The sequence below is a fragment of the Carassius carassius genome, chromosome 3 (assembly GCF_963082965.1).
Source record: "Carassius carassius chromosome 3, fCarCar2.1, whole genome shotgun sequence".
Lineage (NCBI taxonomy): Eukaryota > Metazoa > Chordata > Actinopteri > Cypriniformes > Cyprinidae > Carassius > Carassius carassius.
The window spans coordinates 42,826,960-42,853,192 of record NC_081757.1 but is presented as its reverse complement, the minus strand read 5'-3'; the positions used below and the strand labels follow the sequence as shown (position 1 = coordinate 42,853,192).

Genomic DNA, 26,233 nt, shown 5'->3' with positions numbered 1-26,233 from the left:
AGCGAATCAAAACCTCCCATCAAAGTTAAACAAATCCCTTTTTGTCTTAGGACAACTTTTTTGATGCATTTCAAATGTTAACTGTAATTCACTAAAAATTCACTTTGAACTGTTTGTTCATTATTACAGGTAATAAATGTTCAGTTTCTTGCACAGACCAATCATTTCACTTCATAAGACCACATTGTTAATACCATGGGTATTTATTTCATGATGCCTGTATCTGCTTTTTTGACTCTAACAGGGACAGTAACTGCTGACTTGTATTTTAAGGATCCCCAAGGATAACGGTTTCAGCTAAAAACCTTCCGTACTGTTCAACTGAAGATAAAAGTCACCTATGTCTCAAATGGCCTGAGGGTGAGTAAGTTAATAGAAAATTTCATTTTTGTGACTTTTTCACGAGGGACTACAAGTAAGTCAACAAAGATGAAGGCAAGCGGTAACGTCTCAACGCTGGAAATGAAGTCACAGGAAAGCGAGTTGAGCGGTTGACTGTCAGACCTTGAGGAACTCCAGGTTGACGTCCGGCAGGCCGCAGGTGCGCATCTCAACCTCAGCGGGGCTCAGTAAGGTCAGGAGCTGCAGGGGTATGATGGAGCCCAGACCGGCGCGGACCGCCGACATACACTCCACATTCTGCAGCTCCCGCAGGCGCAGATCTCGCACCGCTCGCACATACACGTCCTTATTCTCCCAGCTGAACAAACACGCACACAACTACATGCATTAGAGATCAACTAACAATCTAATAACACGTTTAAGAAGCACTCAGCATTTCACCATGTTGCAATAAGCACAGTACATGCATTTTTGAGTCTAATATAAAGTAAAACTTAAGCTACATGAAAGGGATAAGTGTTCATTTTTTTATACTATGGAAGTCGATGGCTACCGTCAGCAGTTTGGTTACATTCTTTAAAATATGGCAGTGGTTATTTGCACTAAGAGCAAATTGCATATGGCAATGTGCTATTTACACCATGTAAAAATATCAGGATTTTCTGCTATTTATACTAATAATTTTAAATAGTGGAAATATGTGACCCCGGAGAACAAAACCAGCCATAAAGGTCAATTCTTCAACATTGAGATTTAAACATCATCTGAAAGCTGAATAAATAAGCTTGATGTTTGGTTTGTTATGATAGGATAATATTTGTTTAAGATACAACTAAATCTGGAATCTGAGGGTTGCAAAAAAAAAAAAAATCATCTTTAAACTTGTTCAAATGAAGTTCTTAGCAATGCATATTACTAATCAGAATTAGGAGTAGGAGATTTACAAAATATCTTCATGGAACGCCATCTTTACTTAATATCCTAATGATTTTTTGCATAAAAGAAAGAGATAATTTTGACCCATTCAATGTAATGTAAAACGGTATTATAAAACAGGATAAAATAATAACATACTGAGTGTAAATGTTAATTTTAATTCAATTATTAAATGGATGCTACTTTATTGGGACAATGAAGCCGTCCTTAGACCTACCCAATATTTTATTTTCAACTTTATGATTATTTACTATATTTTTATTGATGATAAATGCCTTTCTGATATGCAATGAGATTTGAAAAAGGTGGATTCGCATGAAACAGACTATGATATGTGGTATGTTCTTTTACAGCCATCTTTTTCAAGTCGATGTCTCCTACCTGACGGCGATGTCACTTCCTCCGTGGCACAGCTCCACTTCCTCTCCAGTCATGGTGATGTAGGTGAATGTGCAGCAGGGACGGCTCGGTGTATCTGGGCTCTCGCCCATGTGGTTCTGGGACGAGACTTCAGCACACAACGCTTCCAGCTCCGCCTCATCGGCCAACTGTGACCATACGAGAACAAGACAACAGGTTCAGGACCAAAGCAGGAAGTGAATACACTTGTGAAAGAGAAGTACACCAGCATCCTTTTAAAATGCAGCATGAACCCAATCAATGCTTTCTGACACTTAATTACATTGCATTGCCAATGTATTACAGTTAAATTTAAGTTAAAATGCAATTAGTTGAATTTTTGAGTGTTTTATGACCTACTTATAAAGGAAGGAAGTACATTTTTATTTATAATTTATAATTTATGGTTCACTAATTAAAAAATAAACAATTTATGGTAAACTAAAGGTTACATTTTATTTTAAGGTGTCCTTGTTACAGTGTAATTACACATTTAAGTACTGATTAGTAATATTAATTAACTACTTGTATTTGCTACATGGTTAGGGCTACTTGTATGTAATGATACATAATTTATTATTATTATTATAATAGTAAGTACAAGTTACAAGGACACTTTAAAATAAAGTGTTACCAAACTAAAATATACTTTAAAGCATTTCTGTTAAAACTTGAATATCATGTATTTAAATGAATTAGTAATTACACATTTATCATGAAGCTGCGATTAAGTACATTTAGAGTATATTAACTTTATAATTTTACCAGTAGCTTATTATCTGATATCAGATTTTAATCAAGTACTTGATTTACTATGTTAGTCGAAGTTCAGATAAGTGTACTTCTTGAAAGCATTTTATATTGCTTTAAAAGATTATTAAAACAATGATATAAAATGTAAATTAAACTTGACTATTACAAAGGTAACTCTTTAAAAGTGTACTTAAGTGTGTTCAGAAACAGTCATGAAAGTGTCTCTCTGTAAGTCACTTAAGTGGCCTTTTATTTCATTAATATATTATCTGCAGCAGAGCTATTTTATTAACATTGAACTAATAAAAACAATACTGCTATTTGGATCAGTATTTATATTTTCCATTTTCCTTTTATTTTTTGTTATAATTTTCGCTATAATTTTAGTAAGTTTGTTGGGTGTTTTTCATTTTTAGTATTTTTGTTTGTCTAAATAGTTTTTTTTTATTAATTTTTATTAATTAAAATGTATTCATATTAATTGTAATTATTTACATTTTAGTTATTTTAAGTACATAAAGTGAAAATTAGAAATGTTGCCTTATTTCAATTACCATTTATTTAATTTCAAGTAACTAAAATGTTTTTTTATTATATTTATTATTTTAGTTTCAGTTTACTAAAAGAACTCTGATCTTAAAGAACTCTGACCTTAAAGAACTCTGACCTTAAGGAACTCTGACCTTAAGGAACTCTGACCTTAAAGAACTCTGACCTTAAAGAACTCTGACCTTAAGGAACTCTGACCTTAAGGAACTCTGACCTTAAGGAACTCTGACCTTAAAGAACTCTGACCTTAAAGAACTCTGACCTTAAAGAACTCTGATCTTAAAGAACTCTGATCTAAACGAACTCTGACCTTAAGGAACTCTGACCTTAAGGAACTCTGACCTTAAGGAACTCTGACCTTAAGGAACTCTGACCTTAAAGAACTCTGACCTTAAAGAACTCTGACCTTAAAGAACTCTGACCTTAAAGAACTCTGATCTTAAAGAACTCTGATCTTAAAGAACTCTGATCTTAAAGAACTCTGATCTAAAAGAACTCTGATCTTAAAGAACTCTGATCTTAAAGAACTCTGATCTTAAAGAACTCTGATCTTAAAGAACTCTGATCTCCAGTACAGTTTATATATATATATACAATTGTAAAGTACTCAACAAGAGCACATTCAATACAATTAAGTGCATTTCTTTTCACAAAAGTATTAAAGGGATCTGCAGAATTGAAGATCCTGGGATGAGAAGAGCAATGTGATGTGTCACATTACATTCCCTCCAAAGACAGAAAATAATCACATTTAGCTTCAGGATAATGGAGGCTATTTATTCTATAATATTAATGAATGTTTACATTCTCAAACTTCTTGATGTAGTTGTATGTGAGCAGGTCGGCTTCTCGAAAGTCAGACTCTGGGTCGAGTGCTTCCCCGACCAAACCCTTCCAGAAGGATCCGAGCAGATCCAGAGGCAGAGGCACATCCGCCCGAATGGCAATCCCCAGCAGCTGGCCGAAGAAGTTCAGCAGCTGCTCTTCTGCGTAAGTGATGGGGCACGGCGTCAGAATGAACTTCCCCTGCAACACACACACGCACCCACACGAGTCAAGCTGAGAGCATGGGCAATCATCCTGTAGCTCTTGAAGGAAGGAGGAAAAACGCTGTGAAATCCAGCAGATCAAACATGCAGGTGCACCTTATTGCGATTTGCTGCAGCGCTGGGACACGGGAGGAGAAGAGAGAGCGCCGAACTCTGCAGCTCCTTACAGACTTGCCACAAGAAATGCCTGAATGAGCCGCCTGAGAAACATGACAAGCAAGAAGCATGTAAACCGGATTCAGACTATTGTTATTATTAACTGAAACCATGCAAAGTATAAAAGAAATAACAGAAATGTCAAAAGCGATTACAATTGTAATTACAAGCGATTACAATAATTTAGATTACAACTGGTCAATATGAAAAAATACTCGTTTTTTCAAAACACTAATACTACCCAAATAATATTGAGCAGGGTGGAAATACAGTTGCTTTATTGCTTCGTACACTATAAACAAACAAATAGAAAATATAACTATAAAATTCATTATTTAATCATTTAATGATAGCCTTTTTTTTGCGAGAGAATAAAATCATGAAATTAAATTAATTCCTTAATTTCTAATGATCTGTGACCGCATCAAACTTGAAAAGGAAAGTTTAAACTAAATAAAATAAAAAGGTTGAAAACAGTTAAGTTATTAGTGCTGCTGCTATTAGTTACTTGTCAAATAGTATTGTTATAATTAAATAAAACTAAATGACAAATGAAAGGGAAAATATTGAATGACTTCAATGAAAATTAGAAATTGATGTACTGAATAACAGAAATAAAATATGTTGAATTACTAAAATGACTAAAAATATAAATAAAATAAATCCAAAAACATTCTAGATTTTTTAGTATATTAGAGTATATTTTAGTAAATTTAGAATATAATATATACTAAAAAAAAAACAAACAAAAAAAAAACAAACAAAAAACTTTTTTTTTGTCAATTTAAACCAAAGTTACTAAAACATGCTAATTTTTTTTTTTGACATTTTGTCCACAACCAGCGTTATGTTTATTGTATTTGTTATTTGTACTGTAACTATATTAAAAAAAAATATATATTTTTTTGTTAATGGAAATGAAGCTGAAATAAAATATCAGATGAATAACTTAAACAACAAAAGCTATGAATGCTGCCCTGTCATCAAACTGAAATCAAATAATTTTAAGTTAACTAAAGCTAAAATAAATAAACCCCATAACAAAATGACTAAAACAAACTAAAATTAAAACTGAAACCATATATAGGAATAGAAAGGCTAAAAATGTTATCTAATGCTATAGCATTAATAGTAGAATTGGAAAGCTGTGAGTCACACAGAAGGAAGGGCTGTGATGTCTGGTGTGACACTGACTGGTGCCGTGGACCTCCTCCCCGGTGAAGCGGATGTTAAACGCGTAGGTGGGGTCTCCTCCGCTGGCGATCCGCACACACAGCTGAGACGAGGGGACGCAGGACAGCTGACGCGCCGCCTGGCAGAAGTACGTGTTCTCTGCTGCACGCGTCTCACCTGCGGGACACAGATCGGAGTGAACACACCCCATGACACACAGAGCATACTGACTGTCTTTAGAGAAGTTTACGTGATATTTTCTTTCCATCGAGCCTCTGAACGATGCATATTAAGGTAGTGTTAATAAGAGCAGCTCTGCTTTGTTTACGGCTGTAAACACTGTATTGCTGCTGTTCATGAGTGCCACCTGCTGTCAGAGAGTGACTCTGCGTCTCATTCAGAGCTTCTGCTCTCTCCTTCACATATGTTTATGTATAGTTTCACAAAACTGAAGTCAAACCATTCTGTTTTTGCTTCAGATTTGGAAATTACACAATCTGATTTAGATTAAGAGCTGCTTATGTTGCATCTACACTGCAACTTTGTCTGGATCGTGATTAAAATGCAGTGGTTGCCCTTTTATTTAAAATGGAAAGAGCACAGACAAAGCCTTGTTTTGTTTATATGAAGATACATATATATTTTTTGTGTGTGACTTATTTGATTTAAGGTTTGTTTTAAAATTAAAATGTTTAAATTTCACAAAGAAACATGCAGCAATAGCCAAGTAAAAGGACACCTTTTTAATTGCATTTTGTTAAAAATAATCATGAGAAAATATAATCGTGAATCGAATACTTTTTTCCGATCGTGAATTGTTACGTTTTTATTTACAAGTAAATATCTAAGTGACTTTTTCAAATAAGTATCAAATCTGAACATGACGCAAATCTGCAAAAATTAAGTGGTTAATAACACAAATATCCTTTATGTATTTAATCCCATTTTATTAAACAATAGAATTACCAAAAATATAAAACATAAATAAATAAACAAGCCAGCCCAGATTTGAAAAGTAACTCAAAAGGTAACAGAACGCATTACTTTCCATAAAACGTAACATAATGATTTATTTAATAACAAAATAAATGTAGCTGTTATCAGTTACAGTAACTGAGAATTTGTTTTAATTAATTTACAGTTTCTTATGAAAATGATAACTATTATAATATTTATTCACACACATCCACATATAGATTTAACTGACAGCAACAGGAATACAGGATATGACACGTGTTTATTCGATAACGGGTTTATGTATATGCTTTATTTTGCTGTTGCAAGATTAACTATTCAAAGACTTGATTTCAAAAACAGTATCCTAGCTATTAAATTATTATTCTTTGTAATGATTTTAAATCTACATTTAACTTCAGAATGTCCCTGTAAAGTTAACCCTGCATGGTTTAAATGTGACAGTTTTAGAACTTTACCAATTTGAAAAAAGTAACAAAATGTAATCAGTTACATTACTTGAATAAAGTAACTGAAATAGTTACACTACTTGTTACATTTTAAACAGGGTGACTTCTAATCTGTAACCAAAGTAACCTTCCCAACGCTGGTTACTTTCTAAGGGAGTAACTTAATACTGCAATGCATTACTGTTAAGAGTAACTTCCCCAGCTCTGTGTGTCTCTGGTTTACCTCCCACTATCTCCAGCGGGTCGAGCGTGATCTCTGGCGCGGCGTGATCTGCTGTGCGCTGGACGCTTGCGTTCAACACCCGGTTCATAAAAGTCACTTTGGTGTCGTAAAAAATCAGGCCTGCAGAAGAGATCGAGAGAAACAGGATTTCTGTTTATTAGACAGTGTGGTTAGTAAGATGCCTGTGTTACTGGTTTCTTTTGGCTGGTGTTAGTTAAGTGTGTTTATGTTTTATTTATTTATTTTCTTAACCTCACACATCACATCTCCTTTAGCAGAGTGTAGTTTAGCTTAAATAACATTTTATTTATTTCATTTTTCATGTGTTTTCTCGCACAACCCCTAGACGTTGTGAACAATAATGTGCGGTTGAGTTACTGAAAATATTACATTCAGTTCACACTTAAGTATATTCTTTTAAAGTCTACTATTTTTGTAATAAATGCTGTTTTTGAAAGCACGCTAAAGTGTACTTTTTTCCTCAAGGGAATTTAGACAATTATTTTGTCAATTTTATTTGCAAAAATATATCAAATCATCCTACATATATGAAATATAGTGAGAAATCACCTTTATCGTGAAGCACTTCGCGTGTCATTTAGTACAGCGATGGTATCAGATGGTAATACCATGGTATTTTAATAATATACAGTGGTTTTTAACGTTTAACATTCGTGAACACGCTTGTCCAAAGCACTTAAACGAATACTATGGTATCACCATGTTACTAGAGCATGTAAAATGTCACACAAGGACCTCTGTCAACATATTTGAGCCACACAATTCAATGGAAAACTGACTGTTCAAAATAAATCATTACGACAAACACAAAGCTGCTTCACTGCATACTGCCAAGAAAATAATACTAATCACAAATATTCAATAGATTCCCCAGCCTATCCAAAAAACATGGTACTTTTTGGTAGTCTTCTATAAAGCTAGTAAAGAATCAACCCTGAGCAGTGTCTTAAGTGTGCGTGTGTATCGATGGCTGACCTTTGGCCTCGCACAGAAGCGCCGCGATGCTGGTCTGATAGGTTTGTGTCAGCCTCAGCTCCACTAACGGCAGGAAGAAGCTCTCCAGCGTGCTGCTGATCGACTGCAGCAGAGCAAAGCGCAGACGCAAACTCTCCACAGGAACGCCTGTGTGATCAGAGTCACCTTCAGAGTCATGCTGACTCTACATCTCACAATCCAGATCTAACAGCAGAACATGGAGATGCACTCGCCTATCAAGCAGGTGACCTGGGGGTCTGCGGTGTCCTTGGCGTCGAGGTACACTTCATGAGGATGCAGGCGGGCAGGAGTGATGGCCAGGTGTCGGCACAGACGGTTAGCAAACTGGACCAACGCAAAGTCCTTCTCAAAGGTCCATTTTCTACTGGCTTTCTGAGCGTGTCGGGAGTCGATGCATGTGCATCTGAAACAAGAAAAAAAAAAACACCATTAAGAACTTCAGAGAGTTGCAGTCATTATTCTAGCCATTTAAAATGACTTTCCCCAAAATCAAATCTCTAGTTTATTTGAAAGCCAGAACAAGAAACACCTGCAGAAGCATACAGTAGTTTGTTCTCAAGAATACAATGTGAGGCAGGAGCACAAAATCAGTCTTAAGTGTTGAAATTGAGATTTAAACATCATCTGAAAGCTGAATAAATACACTTTCCATTGATGTGTGGTCTGTTAGGAGGACAATATTTGTTCGAGATACAACTTTGAAAATCTGGGGGTGCAAAAAAAATGTCCAAATGAAGTTCTTAGCAATGCGTACTAATCAAAAATTAAGATTGATATATTTATGGTAGGAAACTTACAAAATATCTTCATGGAACATGATGTTCACGTAATATCTTTATGATTTTTGGCATACATTTTTTATAATTCTGACCCATACAATGTTGTTGGCTATTGCTACAAATATACCTGTGCTACTTCAGACTGGTTTTGTGCTCCAGAGTCACAAATGTTTCTTAACTGCTCTTTTCTTACTTAAGAAAAAAAACATACAAATATTTTGCACTACCAAAAAAAAAAAAAAAAAAACATGAAGAATATTCTTATCGTGTTCCTTTGTTTTTAAGCTGAAACTTAGAAATAATGCAAATTCTTAAAAACAATCTTTTTCAAAAGCTTCGTAAATAACTTGTCAATAACTACAAAGCTACATCCAATTTGTCTCTAATGTGTTTAATGAATGTATTGTGTGGTTTAATTTAATTATTTCATTAATTTATTGAGCATTACACATGTATTCAGTACTATAAATGTGCTTGTTCTCTGTAGTGTCACCAAAGATCGATCATCTAAACAATGACTTCCTTTTAACAAACCTTTCAAAGTGTGGGTCATAACCGCAGGCCAGGATCGCCCTCCAAACGCTGCGGATATCCTGCTTGGCTCTGTCTAGAGTAAACTTGTGGAAACCTTCCAGGGTCAGAAACTTCTCTTCTGGCACTGATGGACAGAGGTTTATCAGCCTCCACTCAAACCAATCTATTCATTCATTCATGTCATGTTTTCATAATAAATTCAGAAATCAAGAATGGCATTGAATGAACCTTCAAGCTTTTTGGCGGGAGACTTTTCAGGGTCTTTTTCATCAGGTTTGGACTTCTCAGGAGATTTTGGCTTAAGGACTGTTTTTTTCTCACTTAGTACAGTTCTGGAAAAACACCATGCAGGAATATCATAGTCCACTAAAACTAAAAAGATCATTTTTGTTATTTGGGAAAAAAAAAAAAAAACTGATCTTAAAAAATCTTAAATTACTTAAATAACTGAAAATTAAATACAAATAAATATAAAAACTACACCTTCAGATTAAAAAAATGAATAGAACAATTAAATGATAACAGAAAATATAAAAATAAAAACTAATTAAAAAATGTATAGTATTTTTTTATTAACAAAAAAAATATAGTATCTCAAAAATGCATAAAATAGCACTGGTACTACTTTACATCTTATGGTGGCAGATTAACTACTTTTATATATTTCAAATGAAAAACAATGGTTATTTAAAATTTAAAAGGTAAGGGATGCTTGTATTCAATATGTTAAATAATTTAAATAAATTAATAATAAAAGATATTTGATCTTTTGGCAGTCTACACTCACCTCACACTGTTCAGCGTGGACTTCTCTTTGGCCGGGGGTTTGGTGATGGGTCTTTTTGTGCTGACCACCTTGCCCTGGTGCTGCTCTTTGCCTGCCTTGCTATGCTTGTTCTTGTTGGCCTTTACTGTGCCATATTTACGGAGAATCTACGTGTGCAATTAACAAAGGTTAATCATTCCTGCTTTGGTCCGGTCAAATACTTTGTGTCCTTTCAATATGGCCTTAAAAGTGATGCTAACAAAAAACAATAGTAACACATATGTGTGGATTACAACTAGGTATGTCAATTTTTTGACATTTTCATAACAATAATCATTATTTTTGTTGATTATTAATAATAACGGTTAATACTTAATTATTATTTTGCAAAATGCATGTGGAAGACTCAAAGTGACCATGTGCATGTAGTGAAACAAAACTTTTTTTTTTTTCATGTTTAATGATAAATTACTCATTTAATAATAATAATAATAAATTACTGTTCCAAGATTTTCACCTGCATGAGCTGGTCATCAAGCACCTTCTTGGGCGGCCGTATGTGTGTAAAAAACACGTGGAGCAGGTTTCCTGGTGTCTGAGCGTTCATCTGCTCTTTGCTCAGATAAATATCTGATACTTTCACTGGTTTTGTTGGTATGGAGCTCAGCACCTGCTCTGCATAAATGCAGCTCTTAAAGATGTCTGTCAGCACATCACGTGCTTCAGGAACCAATTTATCTCCTATAAGAACAAAACATAATATCAACTTAAAGCAAAAAAGTATGATAGAATAAACAAAAAATAAAAAATTTGATGATAACGAAATCAACCAACCTCTGATCGATTTATCAAGGAAGTACTCCTCTAGGACTGAACTCCCTTGTGTGTCAAATAAACTCTGATTTACACTGGAGGCGGTGAGGATCTCCTCATTGGTCATCTCCATTAGCTCCTCCTCTCTTTCCAGGTTGGAAAGGCCAATGAGATCACTGCTGTTAAAAAGACTTGCCCGAATCTTCTCTACTTGGGCCCGTGCCCTTACCTATAAGACAAAAGCAAAAAAGAAATATATATTATTTAGTATGTAATTTCTTTTACAAAATGGTTAGTGTTACTAGTGTTGCAAAGGTGTTTTAAATGGTTCCTATGCAGTTGCAAGGGTGCTCTAGATGTGTTTTATCATTGTCTGAAAATCTGGTAAAGATGTGGTGAATGCAGTAGGAAGAGTTTGAAAAACTTTTAGCCAAATTGATAAAAAAAGTTCTAAGCATATTTAAATAATTTGTCATGTTTTGTACAGCTAGGTTCAACTGTATTTCGTTGCCTTGTTCCCACATGTGCAATGACAATAAAGTTGAATCTAATCTAAACTAGGTGGCAAGCACTGGTATTCTCAGCACTGTCAAAATAAAAGTCCTGCTTCTGACGCTTATCAGCCTCCCACACCCCCCAAAAAACATAATGACCGATGTTTATTATTAAAAAAAATGCCAAATATCAGCCGATATATCAGTCTTGGCAAAAACCTAATGGCCGAAACCCATAATTAAAAAATACCAAATATCGATTGATATGCAAAATTTATTTTGGTCTTGCAAAATAACAGTTGATTAAAACTGGATATCAATTAACTTGTCTCAAGAAATCTAAAGTTGTAGGGTAAACCAAAGTAACTAATAAAAAAATAAGACTGATGATTACTTGATAATTGATACTGACAAGTAAAACAGGCTAAATACCAACCGATATATCGGCTTTGGCAAAAACTGATCACTAAAAAGGCTAAATACCAGCCGATATATCGGCCTTGGAAAAACCTAAAGGCTGATACTGTCACAGTGTCTGGTCTGTGTATCCCTGGGTGTCCACTAGTGGTCTCACTTCCCCATATGGAGGGGCACACAAGCCTTTGTCCGATTCATCACTTTTAACTGCCACCTGTTAATTGCACTCAGCTGTTCCCACTTTCATCATTTTCACCTGTCCATGTATACCCTGTTTGTTTCTATCAGTTTCATGGAGTCCTTGGTTTATGTCACCCTGCTTTTCGTGTTCCCTAGTGTTTGTCATGTTTCTTGTTTTGGACTGCTTTTGTGTATATTGACCTCTTGCCTGACTGGATTACGATTATTTGGATTCTCCTACTAAAACACAGCAAATTGGATCTCTCTGTTTTTTGTGTACGTTCGTGACAGATACTGATAATTACAAAAAAATGCCAAATATCAGCCAATATATTGACCTTGAAACATAACAGTTGTTAAATACACATGCACAGAAACTGTGCATTCTCAGTTAGTCATACTTCTCCATAAAATGAACATGGACAAACATCTGTTATGATGTGCTTATGAGCAAAAGGGATATAAGTGCATGTCAAAATAAATTAATCTGAAACATGAGCATGGCATACCATATCAATAAAAACAATGCTAATTTAAGGATGAACAACAGTAATTAAGATGCTTGTAAACACCATTACTGTTGCCGGTCCCACTCACCTCGATGACAGCATAGCCTTTGATTGGTCGTGCCACACTGGCATGGATGTCTGTGTACATGGAGCTCCCATCAGAGACTGACGTCGCAACACTATCCAACTGCTCACCAATGCTGCCGAGACTACCTTGACTTCCAGTGCTATAAAGAGACACATCCAGACTCTCCTGACTGGACACCGTGTGGGGATCCAGCGGTGCTTGTGGTTGGGAAGGTGCTGTTTGAGGGGTTACCAACTCTTGGTTCACCAGCAGCTCACTGGAAGCCCTGGAAGCTCCCTGTAAAGAGCTGGATCCTGATGTCCGGCTCACTGAAGCCGAGGCACTCATTGCTGGCGTTGCGTTGTTGCTGTTGAGGGTTCCTGCAGTGCTACCTCGCTTTGCATCTTGGGGAATACCTGAAGTTTCAGCTTTGGCTTTTTTAGGGTCCTCCTCCTGAACCGGAATAAAGATTTCATCCTTGAAGAGACCGCCGTGTGCGTTGCAAGCCCTTCTGATTGCATTTCGCACCACAGATTCTTCCAAGTGAGTGGGGATTCCTGAGAGCACGAGCAAACGACTGTGAACGGTGGAGCCAACCAAGGCTTGGCAAGCATCTGCAACTGCATCTTCAGTGACGCCCAGACCTTGCGGGTCCTTGTTAGCAAGGTGTCGTAAAATCAAGAGTAACGTCAACCCACGGTGAAACCACAACATGTCCTCTGGCTTCCCTCCGGCCATGTTTAGCAAAGCGCTGTCACATTCTGATGGTCTCCCTCCACTTCCAGAACCATGTTTTCCTGAGACTGATGCAACTGTGGCCCCTGCATGTTCGCGCTTTAGCTTCACCTTTTTGCGCTTCGAAAGCAAGCTTGGACTTTGGGGCGTCTGGGCCGGAGAGGATGATGAAGAGGATGAGGAATCGCTACAGTTAGTGGCACTTGTAGACGATGGGATGCCTACCACCGATGCCCCCGCACCTGTACTGAGCGGCAGAGTCACTTCGGCAACTGCCAGACACACCTCCATCAGGGCGTGGAAGTAGGTTGAGAAGCGGCTCCGCTCGGTGATGAGCGCAAGTGATCCGCTGCTGCCCGTTCCGGAAGTGCAGGAACCTCCGCTAACTGACCCCCAGTTTTGGGTCTCGTGGTCATAAAGTTTTCGTAGCTCGGATTGAAAAACCATAAGGACTGTTAGGCAAGGGTTGAGAAGCAATGTAATGTGGCTAGACAGCCCCGAGGGGGTTTTGCAATGCTCGAAGGCGTGGATCTTGCGGAGAAGCTCTGCAAGCAAGTGGAAGATCATCTCCTTGATGCATGGAGCAAGATCGGTGGTCCACAGAAGCCCACCTAAACACAGATACAGCAAGTGTGATGCTGAAAAAAGAAACTCCATGGGAAGTTTTACTAGCATGTTTTACTTGATCCTTGTGGGAAAATAAATGTTCATTTCTTACCCAGCAACTCTACAACCTGCATAAGCACAGAACTGGGCACAGTGTCCAGCTCATCCTCAGAGTGGTCAGTGGTTTCGCCTATGGTGTAGGTTAGCAGCTGTTCAGCAAAGGCCATAGCCAAGGGAAACTCAGGAGGCAACGAGTGCAATACCAGCACTGCACCAGGAGGAGGAGATACACCTACAGACAGTGACCAGAAAAGAAGTTACCCTAAGTCACACTAGCCTTTGAGCATGCGGCCTATTCTTGAGAAAAAGAACTCACTACGGTATACAATTTTAGTCAAGTAAAAACATTTATATATATATAGAACATACCAAGTAGAATCTTCTAAGTAGGTAAAATCCAAAAATGTATGTACAAATGTAACATGTATTTGACGTGCCTAGTTTGACATGCACTTTATCAGTGGGAATGATGATGCTGGGATACTGGTTGGCTGTGGGTGGAGGGGTGAGTCCTGTATTGGACGGAGAGGCATCCAGAGGGTAGCACACTGCCTCCATCAGATTCAGCTGGCCATTTCGTCGAACCTTATGACCAAGTCCGTACACCATTAAGCGAGTCCAAGGGGCCTTATATAGAGAGGAGCTAAGAGAAAAACATGACATGCAAAACATTTTTCTTGCTCTTTTTGAAATAAGTAGTCTTACCCTGCAAAACTCCCTGCTTAATGAAAGCATGACGCAAAAACAGGTCATAGAGAAAACTTGCCTAATGTTGTGTTGTCAGATAATCAACAGAAACTCACTCTTTGCGGCAGCTGAGTTGACTCTCTTTGCAAGAGACGACCACAAACGCGGCCCCAGGGAAGTTCACGTCCACGCTGACCTTGGACTCTGTGATGGGAAACTCTTCCAGCGTGAACTGCTCTGGAGTGCTCTGAAAGTTCAGCAAACATAAAAGCATTACCACAATGACTAATAATAAATATAGCTGCAAGCAGCAATAACGGGGCCAAGCACTACAGAAGCAAGCTTCAGACGAACGGCAGGAATGAGTAATTAAAACCGTTTTAAGATTATTTTAGGCAAAATGGCTTGAAAACAATAAACAACAATTAGTAATAGGATTTTTTGGCTTATCACATTTGACCAGTAGGTGGCGCTGTTATAAAATTGGTGTGGAATGCTCAGTGTGAGGTGACTATTGCACATACAAAGTTTGGTGTCAGTATGTCAAAGCTTTGAAGATATATAGCCTTAGAGTCATTTTGACAAAATGCTTAAAGTTCATAGTGGCGCTGTACGAAAACGGTTGCGTCTATCGACATGAAATCCATAACTTTTTGTCAGCACAGTCTGCAGATGAATCTGAATCAATTTCGGTGAAAATTGGACCAATGCTTGATGAGAAGTGCAAAAAAGTAGGATAAGAACATAAATCAAAACGGACGACAGGAGGTTCAGCTTATTATAAGATATTTGATATGTACGTTGTCGACATGACCCAAGGAATACTTTGAGACCACAGAGCTCTTCCAGGACTATGTTTCTTAAAGTACAGTACAGTAGACCGTGCACACAGTTTCAATGGAGGGACTGAGAGCCCTTGGACTAAATCTAAAATATCTTAAACTGTGTTCCGAAGATGAACGGAGGTCTCACGGGTTTGGAACGACATGAGGGTGAGTCATTAATGACATAATTTTCATTTTTTGGTGAACTAACCCTTTAACACACTTTAGTACAAAACAGCTCAAAAGTGCACTTTCTATTTTGGATAAATTTAAATACAAAATATGACAAAATATAATGTTTAATTTGCAATCAGTATTATAATGTAGTAATAAAAATGCTACAAAAATTTGTAAATATCTAAATTATAAATATATATATAATAATATATATAATATATATTACGAGGGAAATAATAGGTTTGTTATTTTTAAAAGGCTCTTCTCTCATTATTCCTTTTAGAGACGTTTTTTTTTTCTTGCTAAATGTTTAACTTACGGTTTATTACGGTTAACTAAACTAAAACCATAAAAAAAATCAGCTCATTGCCAACATTTCTCATGTAAGAATTAAAGATTATAAGAAAAAAATAATCAAATACATTTTAAACCATTTTCAAAAGTTTTACAATTTCTTGTTTTATTGTTGTGATTATTTTTTTCTTATTTCTCCTGTTTTATTTTAATGTAAAGCACTTTGAATTACCATGGTGTATGAAATGTGCTATATAAATAAACTTGCCTTGCCTAAACACTAAAACTTAACAGAAAGACAGAGACAAAAATATTAACAAAAACTAGTATATCAATGATATTAACATAATACTGATCTCCACTTTCTGCCAATCACTTTTATTTGTATAAAAATCAAAATTTTCAAGACAATCAGATATCCTGTAGAGTGATGTGGACACAAATCACCTGCAGGAAGCAGCAGATCTGTTTGGTGAGCTCGAGGAGGCTGTCCTCGCCCTGATGCAGGGCTCTGCTGATGGCCACCGTCAGCCACTCGCCGATGCTCCGAGCGTTCCCCTGATAGAAGAGTTCGGTCGGGGAGCAGCTCTCGCCCTGCAGCTCGTGGAGAACGGACTGAGCCAGCAGAATAGAGTTTGAACTGATTCTGCCATCTACAGACGCCAAAGGGAAATCAACACATACTGAGTTTTATTATGATGGATGCACTTCAGTCATTTTATGTTATTTTTGTTTTTTTCTAGTATGTATTAAATGGAAAAGTTCACCCCAAAATTAAAATTTGCGGAAACCACACCCAGCGTAGCTTAATTTGTTTCTTAATAGGAACAGATTTGGAGAAACGTAGCTTTTCATCACTTGCTCAGCAGTGGATCCTCTGCAGTGAATGGGTGCCGTCAGAATTAAAGTCCAAAACATCACAATAATCCACAAGTAACTCCAGTCGATCAATTAACCTCTGTGTGTTTATTAGGAACAAATGCATCAAGACGTTTTAAACGGTTTTAAATTTTAGTCTACAATCTATAATACTTCATCCAGAGAAAAACATGGATCAGGAGAGAAATCTGAAGACTTCTTTTTACTGGAGGAAGCGTTATTATGGATCATGGATTATATTTTGAATCCAAAGAATCAACGGTTTGAAGTTAAAACACCTTGATGATGGATGGATGTTTCTTCCAAACACACAACTTTTGGCTTCATGAGATGTTAACTGATGGACTGGAGTGGTGTGGATTACTTGTGGATCGTTGTGGTGTTTTTATCAGCTGTTTGGACTCCCATTCTGACGGCACCCATTCACTGCAGAGCATCCATTGATGAGCAAGTAATGCAATGCAGCATTTCACCAAATTTTCATTTTTTAGGTGAACTGTTCCTTTTACATGTCAAATGTAAATTTGGAAATTGGATCAAACAAGCTGGCAACCCGTGTTCTTTAAATTATTGGTCTGACATCACCTGGCAGAGGCGGAGCCAGCAGCTGATTGGACAAGAGCTGCAGGTGCTCAAGTGTGATGTCTCGCACGGCGGGGATGTGGAAGAGACGTGTGAATGTGTGAGGGCTCTTGGGAGCAAAGATGTTGAGTAAAGCCATGCGGCAGTAGAGACGCGCCAGAGCACCTTCACAGCGCAGAAGTTCCCTGAAACACACATACACACGCAGTGCTGAATCTTAATCAAATATGCTGTTTACAAGGAGATTGATAAGAAATGCGTCTTTAAATGCATTACCGGTGAATCTGGATGTTGCTGCTGTCTAGAGACACCAAGCCGTTTGCTGCAGCCCTGCGGGACCCTGCTGGGGGTCTCTCCAGTGTCTCAATGGGGTACCAGTACCGAACTAACACCCCCTCACTGCGGAGATACGTCTCCACCTGCACCAGCTCACTGGACTGAACACACACAAATCAAGATTGAGATTGGTTTCGTTTGAAGCAGGTGCATTTAAAAGAGGATAAAGGGCTATCACAACCTGCAAAGAACAGGTATGGACTATTTCAACATTGTGAAAAAAAAGGTAAAATATTTATAAGTATATATGCTAATTTTATTAAATGTTAAGTATTTATACATCAAGTATCAATACACCAGCTGATTTTACTAGAAAATTTTTTGTTGTGTAAGGATGTTTCTCATTACGTCCTAAAATCATCAAAATCAAAATGGCCAAAATAAAAACAACATTCATGAATACTTATAAAAGTATTTTTGCAGATTCTGCCCAAATCAGTATTGTTTCTGGTCGGTATTGAAAAGTAATTATTTTTTTTTTTTTATAAAAATTGCGATATTCGCAGAGTTAATAGGTAATGTTTTCAAAATTTTTCCAAACCGCAACAAACACCAGTCTCGCTTTTTAGCAGAATGTGATATATCCTCTCAACCAATCACAGAGCACCATTCCAAGCACTCTAGACTCTAGACCTCTACACCTGGCATCCTAGTTTTCCTCATCTACTTTGTACTTTGTAATAAAAATACAAGGGCTGCATGATAAATCGCATGTGATTGTCATGCGCATCTCGTCAGTAAAGCCGTTCTGTGATTAATAGTACCGGTAAATCTCCATCATGGATATTACATAGCTTGTCAGTGTATACCATTTATGTTTTTGTTAATACAGCACATAGCACTAGTCAACTAAATGAATGTAACATGGCGAAGATGAATGCACTTTTGGAGGTTTAATGTAAGGGAATGTCATTTTTTCATTTCTATGGTCTGATGCGATATTGTTGCTATTGTTCTTGTTCATGATAAAATTGTAATTAATTTATTTAATTAATGTACAGCATTAACAAGATGACCCACTGAATTTATGTTGGAAGTGATGACTAATGAATGTGTTTTTAGTCCAGTGCCTGTATATAAAATTATAATTGACCAAGTTCAGAGACTGTCATATCTGCATCAACTTACTATGTTGTGTATTTTCAACAGTTTCAATATGAAAAATAACTTAAATATTGATTCGATGGATTTATTGCATTTTGAGAAAAAACATTATCATGGATTTATTGGATTTTAATTTTTAATGTTATGATAACTTGAAGATGCTATGTGAAAGTTAGAAACAGAACATAGTGGTTTTCATCTTGCCACTTTCTTGGTAAAAAAAAATAATAATAATAATTTTTACTCAAATTAATCAAAATGGATTTATTGCATTTGGGTACCAAACTCTTCATATATCTATATAATTAATAATATCTATATAATCAATATAATCAATATAATTAATAAACCAAATGCATACCAGAGTCAATCCTCATGAACATGCAAAAATAAATTTAAGTAAGGTCAAATTCTCAAATATATATTTTTTATATTTTTTTACATTTTATCAAAATAACAAATGAACAAAACAGATTTTTTGGAAAGCCTTATATGACTGATGCAGATCCTCACAGAGTCGACATCGAGCACGACTCCATGCAGGCCGAATGTCTTCAGCATGCCCCGGATAGCAAACTTGGGCAGGGCTGTGCTGCTACTGCTGTTGTTTCCCTCCGGGCAGCGGATGCCCACTGTCAAACCTGAGGGAAACAGTGACAGAGAGAGAGATGTTGAATTATAATTCATTTAAACTTCATTTCATGCTAAAAGCTGACTAAAATGGTGAAAACGTGCACCATAACGCAGAAAAATGAGGAGAATCTCAGACAATAGTCTGATTCAATAGTGTGAACGTGTTTGGCACTGACCCTTGCGGACTTTATCAATGGTGAACTTGTTAGCTTCATCTCTGATGTCCTCGATGGTTGGGAGGTAGAGGTCTCGAGGAATCCCTCCATTCTCCTCATACAGGAACTCGACAGTCTGACGAGCAATATCCACCATTCCTGTCCGATAAAACCGCTTTATTAATCATATTAATCAGACACATGGAGAAAACCTCCAGGAAGAGATGTGTGAACTTGTTGTGTACTTCAAATTTGAAGAGGATATTTAAAAAACAGCTGTACCTGCAGATCTTATAATATTAATGAAATAAAAGTCCACTTAAGAGACACTTTCATGACTGTTTCGTATCACACTTAAGTACACTTTTAAAATATGCATTTTGTAATAATGTCAGAAGTTTACTTTAAAGTACATTTTGAAACATTGTAATCATCAAGTGCACTTATTTTGATGTGTTGACAAACATACTTAAGCACATGCACTTGATTATAATTTTAACTCTACTATGTAGATGTACTAAATTACAACTTCATCATCACAAATAGGTTAAAATACATGATACAAGTTTCAATAGAAATGACATTAAAGTATACTTTAGTTGATCATAAATGCTTGTCAGTACATTTAGAAGCACTTAAACCATATTCTAAAGAAAATAGAATTATGAAACTACGTATAAAGATGTACTTAAGTGCTACTCAAAAAGCACTTAAAATTCAGCCAAATGCATTTTATATCATTTTAATAATAATATTTTCAATCTATTGCAATTAAAATGCATTTAAGCGTCTGAAAACATTGCATTCCGTTTGCATTCAGTATAATCTTTTAAAGTACTGTTTTTCAAGCATGCTAAAATGTCTTTAGCCATTGCAAACAGACAGGCGTTCATTCACCCAGCTGAAGTGCTCCTTTGATCTGGTCCAGGCCGGACTTCCTCTCTGCCTCGTTCCTGAAACGACGGCGAATGGTTGGAAAAACTTTACTTTCCCATGCTTTCACTAGCAGAGCGTAATGATCTTCCTTTAGAGAGAGAAGGCAAGAGACAGAAACAGGTTGTCTTTGAAAAGGCACTGTGTGAGTGGTGTATAGTGTGTGTAAATGTCTTGTGAGGAAGTCAAGGGCCCAGTTATGAGCTCTTCATACCCTAGTGATATCTTCATCATCTTCATCATCGCTCTCATCATCAGCAATCGGTGGAGGATGAGCGTTTGGCCCGGAGACGACCAGATTCTCATAACTCAGTTCCACCTTGTAGTGAAGAGAGGCATCACTACTGTACTCTGTGAATAAAACAAAATAATAAGAACAGGGTTTAACCCACATCAAGTTAAATAACATCTGTCTTCCTGATTCATCCAGATTATTTAAAAAAAGGGGAAAATTTTAAAAGATTCTAACCAAAAGTTTAAAAATAATTAAGATTAAAAAAATAAAAAAAAAAAACGTTTTTGGAAGAAGTTATCTTGTTCTTACTGAGGCTGCATTTATTTGATAAAAAAAAATAAAATTATAATAAAATGCGAATTTGTTTTTTTTTTGTTTTTTAAAGAACTTTTATTTATTGTGATATATTTTTTAATGTAACTGATTGCTGTGATCAAATCTGAATTTTCGCTTCATTCTTCATTCTGGAAACGGTTTGAGCTTCTTATTCAGCAAGGACGCATTAAAGTGATCAAAAGTGATGTGCAAAGACATTTAAAATGTGTCAAAAGATTTCTACTTCAAATAATAAATATCATAAAATAAAATATAATAAATGCTGCTCTTTTGAACGTTGTTTTCACCTCTGAATACTGAAAGATAAAATGTATCCACAAATATATTCAGCATAGCTGTTTTCAACGTTGATAATAATCAGAAATGTTTCTTGAGCAGCAAATCAGCTTATAAGAATGATTTCTGAAGATCATGTGACACTGAAGACTGGAGGAATGATGCTGAAAATACAGCTGTGCATCACAGAAATAAAATGAAGTTTACAATATAACCACATGGAACATGGTTATTTTAGATTGCAATAATATTTGACTGTTTTTACTTTATTTGCACATACACACAGCTTTTTTGCTCTGAAACTATAAGTGAATACTTGGACACGGACGCTGCTGTGCTGAGACGACCGCAGTGATGCGACTCGGGGGAACGTGGGACACCGAGTCAGACGCCACGCTCGTGCCGGCGTCGTTGTCACTGTCCGAGGCCATGGCGAAGGGCAGAGCCTCGAAGTTGGCACTGATCTCCTCTGAGAGGTCCATGCAGAGATCAGCGGCGTTTCGGTGAGCCTGTCCCTCTGCGAACGCAAACAACCGGCAGCCGAAGTTTGCGTGAATCTTCGTATTCTGAAAAAGAGTATCACATTCTTTATAAAGCAGGACTAAAGCACAAAAAAAAAAATAGCAGGCTACATAACTTGACTTTTTTTTAAAATAATAAAATAAACTGAGGTTGTAGTTCTCTCACAAATCTGAAGAAAAAAATATATAAGACAAGTAAAAATGTAATGAAATTTATAAATAGAAAGATTCAATGACTCACTCAAGATTTGGTTCATTATTTGATGAATCAGTGTTTTTGAACTAATCTCTTGAATGAATGATTCAAAGACAAATACCTTTGTAATAGTCCCTTTTCAGCGACTAAAAAAGATGTGCACACGGGAACTGATAAACAGAATTAAAATGTTAATTTGACAAAAAGTGTCCGATTCGGCAATTGGAACTGATTTTTGATTCCTGACCCTATTCTTAATGAAATTATCTTTAATTTAAAAAGCTGAAATAACCCTAACCCTAATAATATAAAATGTAATTATAATAAATATGAAATTTTAAAATGTAAATAAAAATTGGGATTTTAGAATCATTTACAAATAATACTACAATAATAAAAAAAAAAATGGATGATTTATCTTTGGTGTGCAGACCTTCTTCTGTATGTGGACCACGGGCCACATGCCTCCGGCCACGTCCTCCAGATAAGGAGCGAGACGCTGACCGCAGTATGTGAAGTACACTCTTCCTTTGGGAGGCTGACCGGGGGGAGGAGGAGTGCCTTCCAAACTCTCCCAACCGATGCCTGCAACATCCCCTGTGTCCAGACACACCACACAAACCATCACCACAGCAGCTACACAGTTGTACAGTACCAAAAACATTGGGGAGTAAGTTACTATGCAGAAACCCTACTAACTTCACATGTCATACTCTATTACATAAAGAGCACAGATGTTTTCAATGACAGAAGTTTTTGTACATTGGTTTTTACTGCACAAAATTATTTTCTTCTTCAGTATTTTTGTCTCGTTTTCCTGTAAAAAATAAATAAATAAATAAACCCTAAACATTCCTAAATCAAGATTAGGGATGCTCATTTTAACCAGTTAAACAGTTATATATATATATATATATTTTTTTTTTTTTAATTTTCAGCAATTTATTGAAATATTTTAAAAAGTTTGCTGCATGGTTAAAATACGCTACACATTATTTTATTTTATTTTTGAGAAAAAGTAATAAGTCGCATTTTATTATTTCATTCAGAAATAGGACTAATGTTTATAATAAACCCTGTAAACATAGCTAGGCTATTTCAGTTCCACTCTCTCCACAACAAATCCTTTCATTTCACAATACTGAGAAAAGAACAAGAATTAAAAATATAAGAAGCTAGCCTATAGCTCAGGGATCGTCAAATCTGGACCTCAAGATCCACTTTTCTGCTGAGTTTAGCTCTAACCCTAACCAAACACACCTGAGCATGCTAATCAGTGTCTTCAGGATCATTAGAAAAGGATTGGAGCTAAACTATGCAGTGCATTGGCCCTCCAGGGCAAGATTTGAGGAAGGGGACTATAGCTATATAAAGGACAAGCCAAAACTAATTAATTTAAGCTAAAATGAAACTGAAACCAGCGATAGGCTTCTCATTCAACAAAATGAAATTCTGTATTCATGATGTACTTGAATGGCAAAATATTATTTATAATGTAGTACTTCATTCGTGTTCCAATATCCAAATAAAACAAAATGTTTACATAATGCTTAACGGCATAGATATGACAACATATTTAAACTGAGCAGTCTGGTTTTTATTTCCAATATGTTTGACTGACTGTATTTCATGATGATAATGAACAGGCTGCAATGTCAAGGTAGTAATGTGGCGCCGGCACAATAACTTGAGTTTTTTCCTTCTAACAGTGGAAGTAACTACTCCTTTTAGGTCCAAAAGATAATTGGAAATGTAAAAGAAAATTGTAAAAAATCGAATCTTTGTGCTTTTGTAAAATAGGATGCCGATTTCTGCCGTCTTGGTTTCCTTTCGCACAGCACAAAAATGAACCGTAACTCTGCACACTAGGCTACTTGTTGCACAGGTTTTCTTTCGTTTTCTTAATTTATTATTTAATTAAAAATATATTTCTCATATACAGTAGGCCTATTTATATATATATATATATCTCAATAGCCTAGCTTTGTTACGTTTTGCTGAGGAGGTTTATGAAATTATCAATCAATAACTATTATGTTTCTACATCTTATCACTCAATTTCAGCTCAAATTTCTGTTTTAAGACTCAATATAATGTGAGCAAAAAGCACAAAAAGAGAAAACAAAAAGCATTAGTTACAGGAGTCACAGAAAACAATAGGCAACTCATCATCACATAATCCCTTTAAATGTGCTTTAAAAGTTTCAAAAGTAGCTTTCCCAACAGTTGGCTTAAACAACGTGATATTCTTGAATGCTCAAATGTCTCACCAGGAAGTAGAGCCACATCCAGTCTCACACTCTTCCACTGCAGCAAACTGGAGCCATTATAGTGTACCGCCCTCCCATTACTGAGCGGGAGAGAGAAACAACAACAAGGACGACAAGTAAAAAGACAAGAGTTAGGATGGGAAGCAGAGGGGAAGAGAAAGAACAGGCTAAGAGTCCAGTGAACATGTTAAATGGAGTGGGTCAGTACTTGTGAAACAGACAGGTGCCCACAGGACTGGTCCAGGCTCCGTCTCTCTTCTCAGCCTCCGGGGAGAAACCGAACGACACTACAGGGCCGCTGTCATCCTCCGAGTCTCCGAAAGAAACAACCTCGATCTCCCAGTAAAAGGAAGGAGCCTGGAAACCAGAAAGAGATGGAGAAACTTAGGAGATAGATATAGACTTCTCCAGGCACGCTTCTTGACAGCTATAGAAAGGATGGGCTGGCTGATATCCTGGGTGGGCTTTTTTTGAAGCCTGTTTCTGCCATTAAATAAAACAATGTAATTGTGACTTTTTATCTCACAATTCTGACTTTTTTCTCAGAATTGCATGCTAATATCAATATTAATAAATGCACACAAACAGGCTGTAGTTACCTGCACAGGCACAGGTGAAGTGGCGTAGATGAACGTTCCTCTGGGAAGACCTCCACCTGCGCTCGGATCGGCCAGAAAGGTCACCGAGGTCAAGTGTGAGGAGAACATGCAGGCGCGCACTGGAGGGAAGACACGCGACGGGCACCACGTGATTTCCTTCGGCTGCGGAGAGAGGAAGACTTCAATATTATTAACAACTCTTAGAAGGCTTTATGTCTGCCAGTGGTTGTGTGTGTTGACTGAGCAGCCCATATAAGGCAAGCAGGAAGCTGAGAGAGTGACAGCAGACATGATAATATCACACTCCTCTCGATGGCATTAAATGATGCTCCTCTCACCCGTCGTTGATCAGTTTGCACTGGAGGAGGAGGAGGACGAGCGCAGTCTCGATACAGCATCCGAACCCTCTCACACTGAGCCTCAACCATCACCAAACGCTCTCCTGCAAACACACACACCACCAGTCAGGCCAATAAATGCTGTCACACTACAGGAAGTCCTCACATGGCTTCAGAAGACCTGGAATGCACATGGTTCACTGTGTGGGAAAAACTAAAAAAAAAACTCATGCCATGAAACATAAAAATACATGAGGGTGATTTCATCTTCACACATTAAAAAAAGTTGTAAAAGAAATCAAAATGAAGCAGTTCAAGCTTTTACACACAAAAATGATTGTCAATGTTATTCATATTTTAAATTAGCCTTTAATGTTTTATATTTTCAGTTGTAATGATATTGCTGTATTTTTTCATTTAGTTTTTTTATATTTCTATTTAGCTTTATATTAACTTCAGTTTTAGTTGCAGCAATTTAAGTACTTTCAGAGCTTAGATAATTCGATTTTAGCTTTATTTTATTAACACTGCGATAACAATGCTACTGAAGAGACATGATCACTTCAGATGATAAACGTATTGAATTTAGGCTTTTATTCGCATATAAACACTGATCAAAACACATGCAAAGAGCACATCAAATATAGTAAACAGAAACTCAAGAGCACCTGCTTGACGCTCAAGAACCAACCAGGTTGAACTCTGTGAGTTCATGAATTACAAACACACAATGAAGAATGCATTTATTACAGTATTTACTAGTGCTGTCAAACGATTATTCACATCCAAAATAAATGTTTACATAATATATGTGTATGTACTGTGTATATTTATAGTGTATATATACACATACAAACACATACATATATATATTTTA

General features: G+C 36.6%; 1 protein-coding gene across 1 annotated transcript in view; it reads right to left on the bottom strand.

The window, feature by feature from the left end:
* The window catches only part of LOC132127456 (probable E3 ubiquitin-protein ligase HECTD4), an 89,688-nt gene that overhangs the window by 2,430 nt on the left and 61,025 nt on the right, over positions 1 to 26,233 (bottom strand). Inside the window, exons 45-74 of the mRNA XM_059539343.1 lie at positions 25,357 to 25,460; positions 25,019 to 25,180; positions 24,628 to 24,776; positions 24,420 to 24,499; positions 22,583 to 22,746; positions 21,761 to 21,998; positions 20,800 to 20,936; positions 20,550 to 20,676; positions 19,674 to 19,811; positions 19,378 to 19,505; positions 17,701 to 17,861; positions 17,428 to 17,609; positions 16,411 to 16,616; positions 14,785 to 14,915; positions 14,419 to 14,624; positions 14,034 to 14,213; positions 12,602 to 13,926; positions 10,935 to 11,142; positions 10,618 to 10,841; positions 10,122 to 10,267; positions 9,563 to 9,666; positions 9,335 to 9,458; positions 8,234 to 8,424; positions 8,001 to 8,147; positions 7,005 to 7,124; positions 5,379 to 5,534; positions 4,125 to 4,228; positions 3,784 to 4,005; positions 1,660 to 1,826; positions 505 to 700 (exon numbers count right to left, since the gene is read on the bottom strand). Of these exons, the coding sequence (XP_059395326.1) occupies positions 505 to 700; positions 1,660 to 1,826; positions 3,784 to 4,005; positions 4,125 to 4,228; positions 5,379 to 5,534; positions 7,005 to 7,124; positions 8,001 to 8,147; positions 8,234 to 8,424; positions 9,335 to 9,458; positions 9,563 to 9,666; positions 10,122 to 10,267; positions 10,618 to 10,841; positions 10,935 to 11,142; positions 12,602 to 13,926; positions 14,034 to 14,213; positions 14,419 to 14,624; positions 14,785 to 14,915; positions 16,411 to 16,616; positions 17,428 to 17,609; positions 17,701 to 17,861; positions 19,378 to 19,505; positions 19,674 to 19,811; positions 20,550 to 20,676; positions 20,800 to 20,936; positions 21,761 to 21,998; positions 22,583 to 22,746; positions 24,420 to 24,499; positions 24,628 to 24,776; positions 25,019 to 25,180; positions 25,357 to 25,460 (5,927 nt within the window). The remainder of the gene's footprint in view (positions 1 to 504; positions 701 to 1,659; positions 1,827 to 3,783; positions 4,006 to 4,124; positions 4,229 to 5,378; positions 5,535 to 7,004; positions 7,125 to 8,000; positions 8,148 to 8,233; positions 8,425 to 9,334; positions 9,459 to 9,562; positions 9,667 to 10,121; positions 10,268 to 10,617; positions 10,842 to 10,934; positions 11,143 to 12,601; positions 13,927 to 14,033; positions 14,214 to 14,418; positions 14,625 to 14,784; positions 14,916 to 16,410; positions 16,617 to 17,427; positions 17,610 to 17,700; positions 17,862 to 19,377; positions 19,506 to 19,673; positions 19,812 to 20,549; positions 20,677 to 20,799; positions 20,937 to 21,760; positions 21,999 to 22,582; positions 22,747 to 24,419; positions 24,500 to 24,627; positions 24,777 to 25,018; positions 25,181 to 25,356; positions 25,461 to 26,233) is intronic.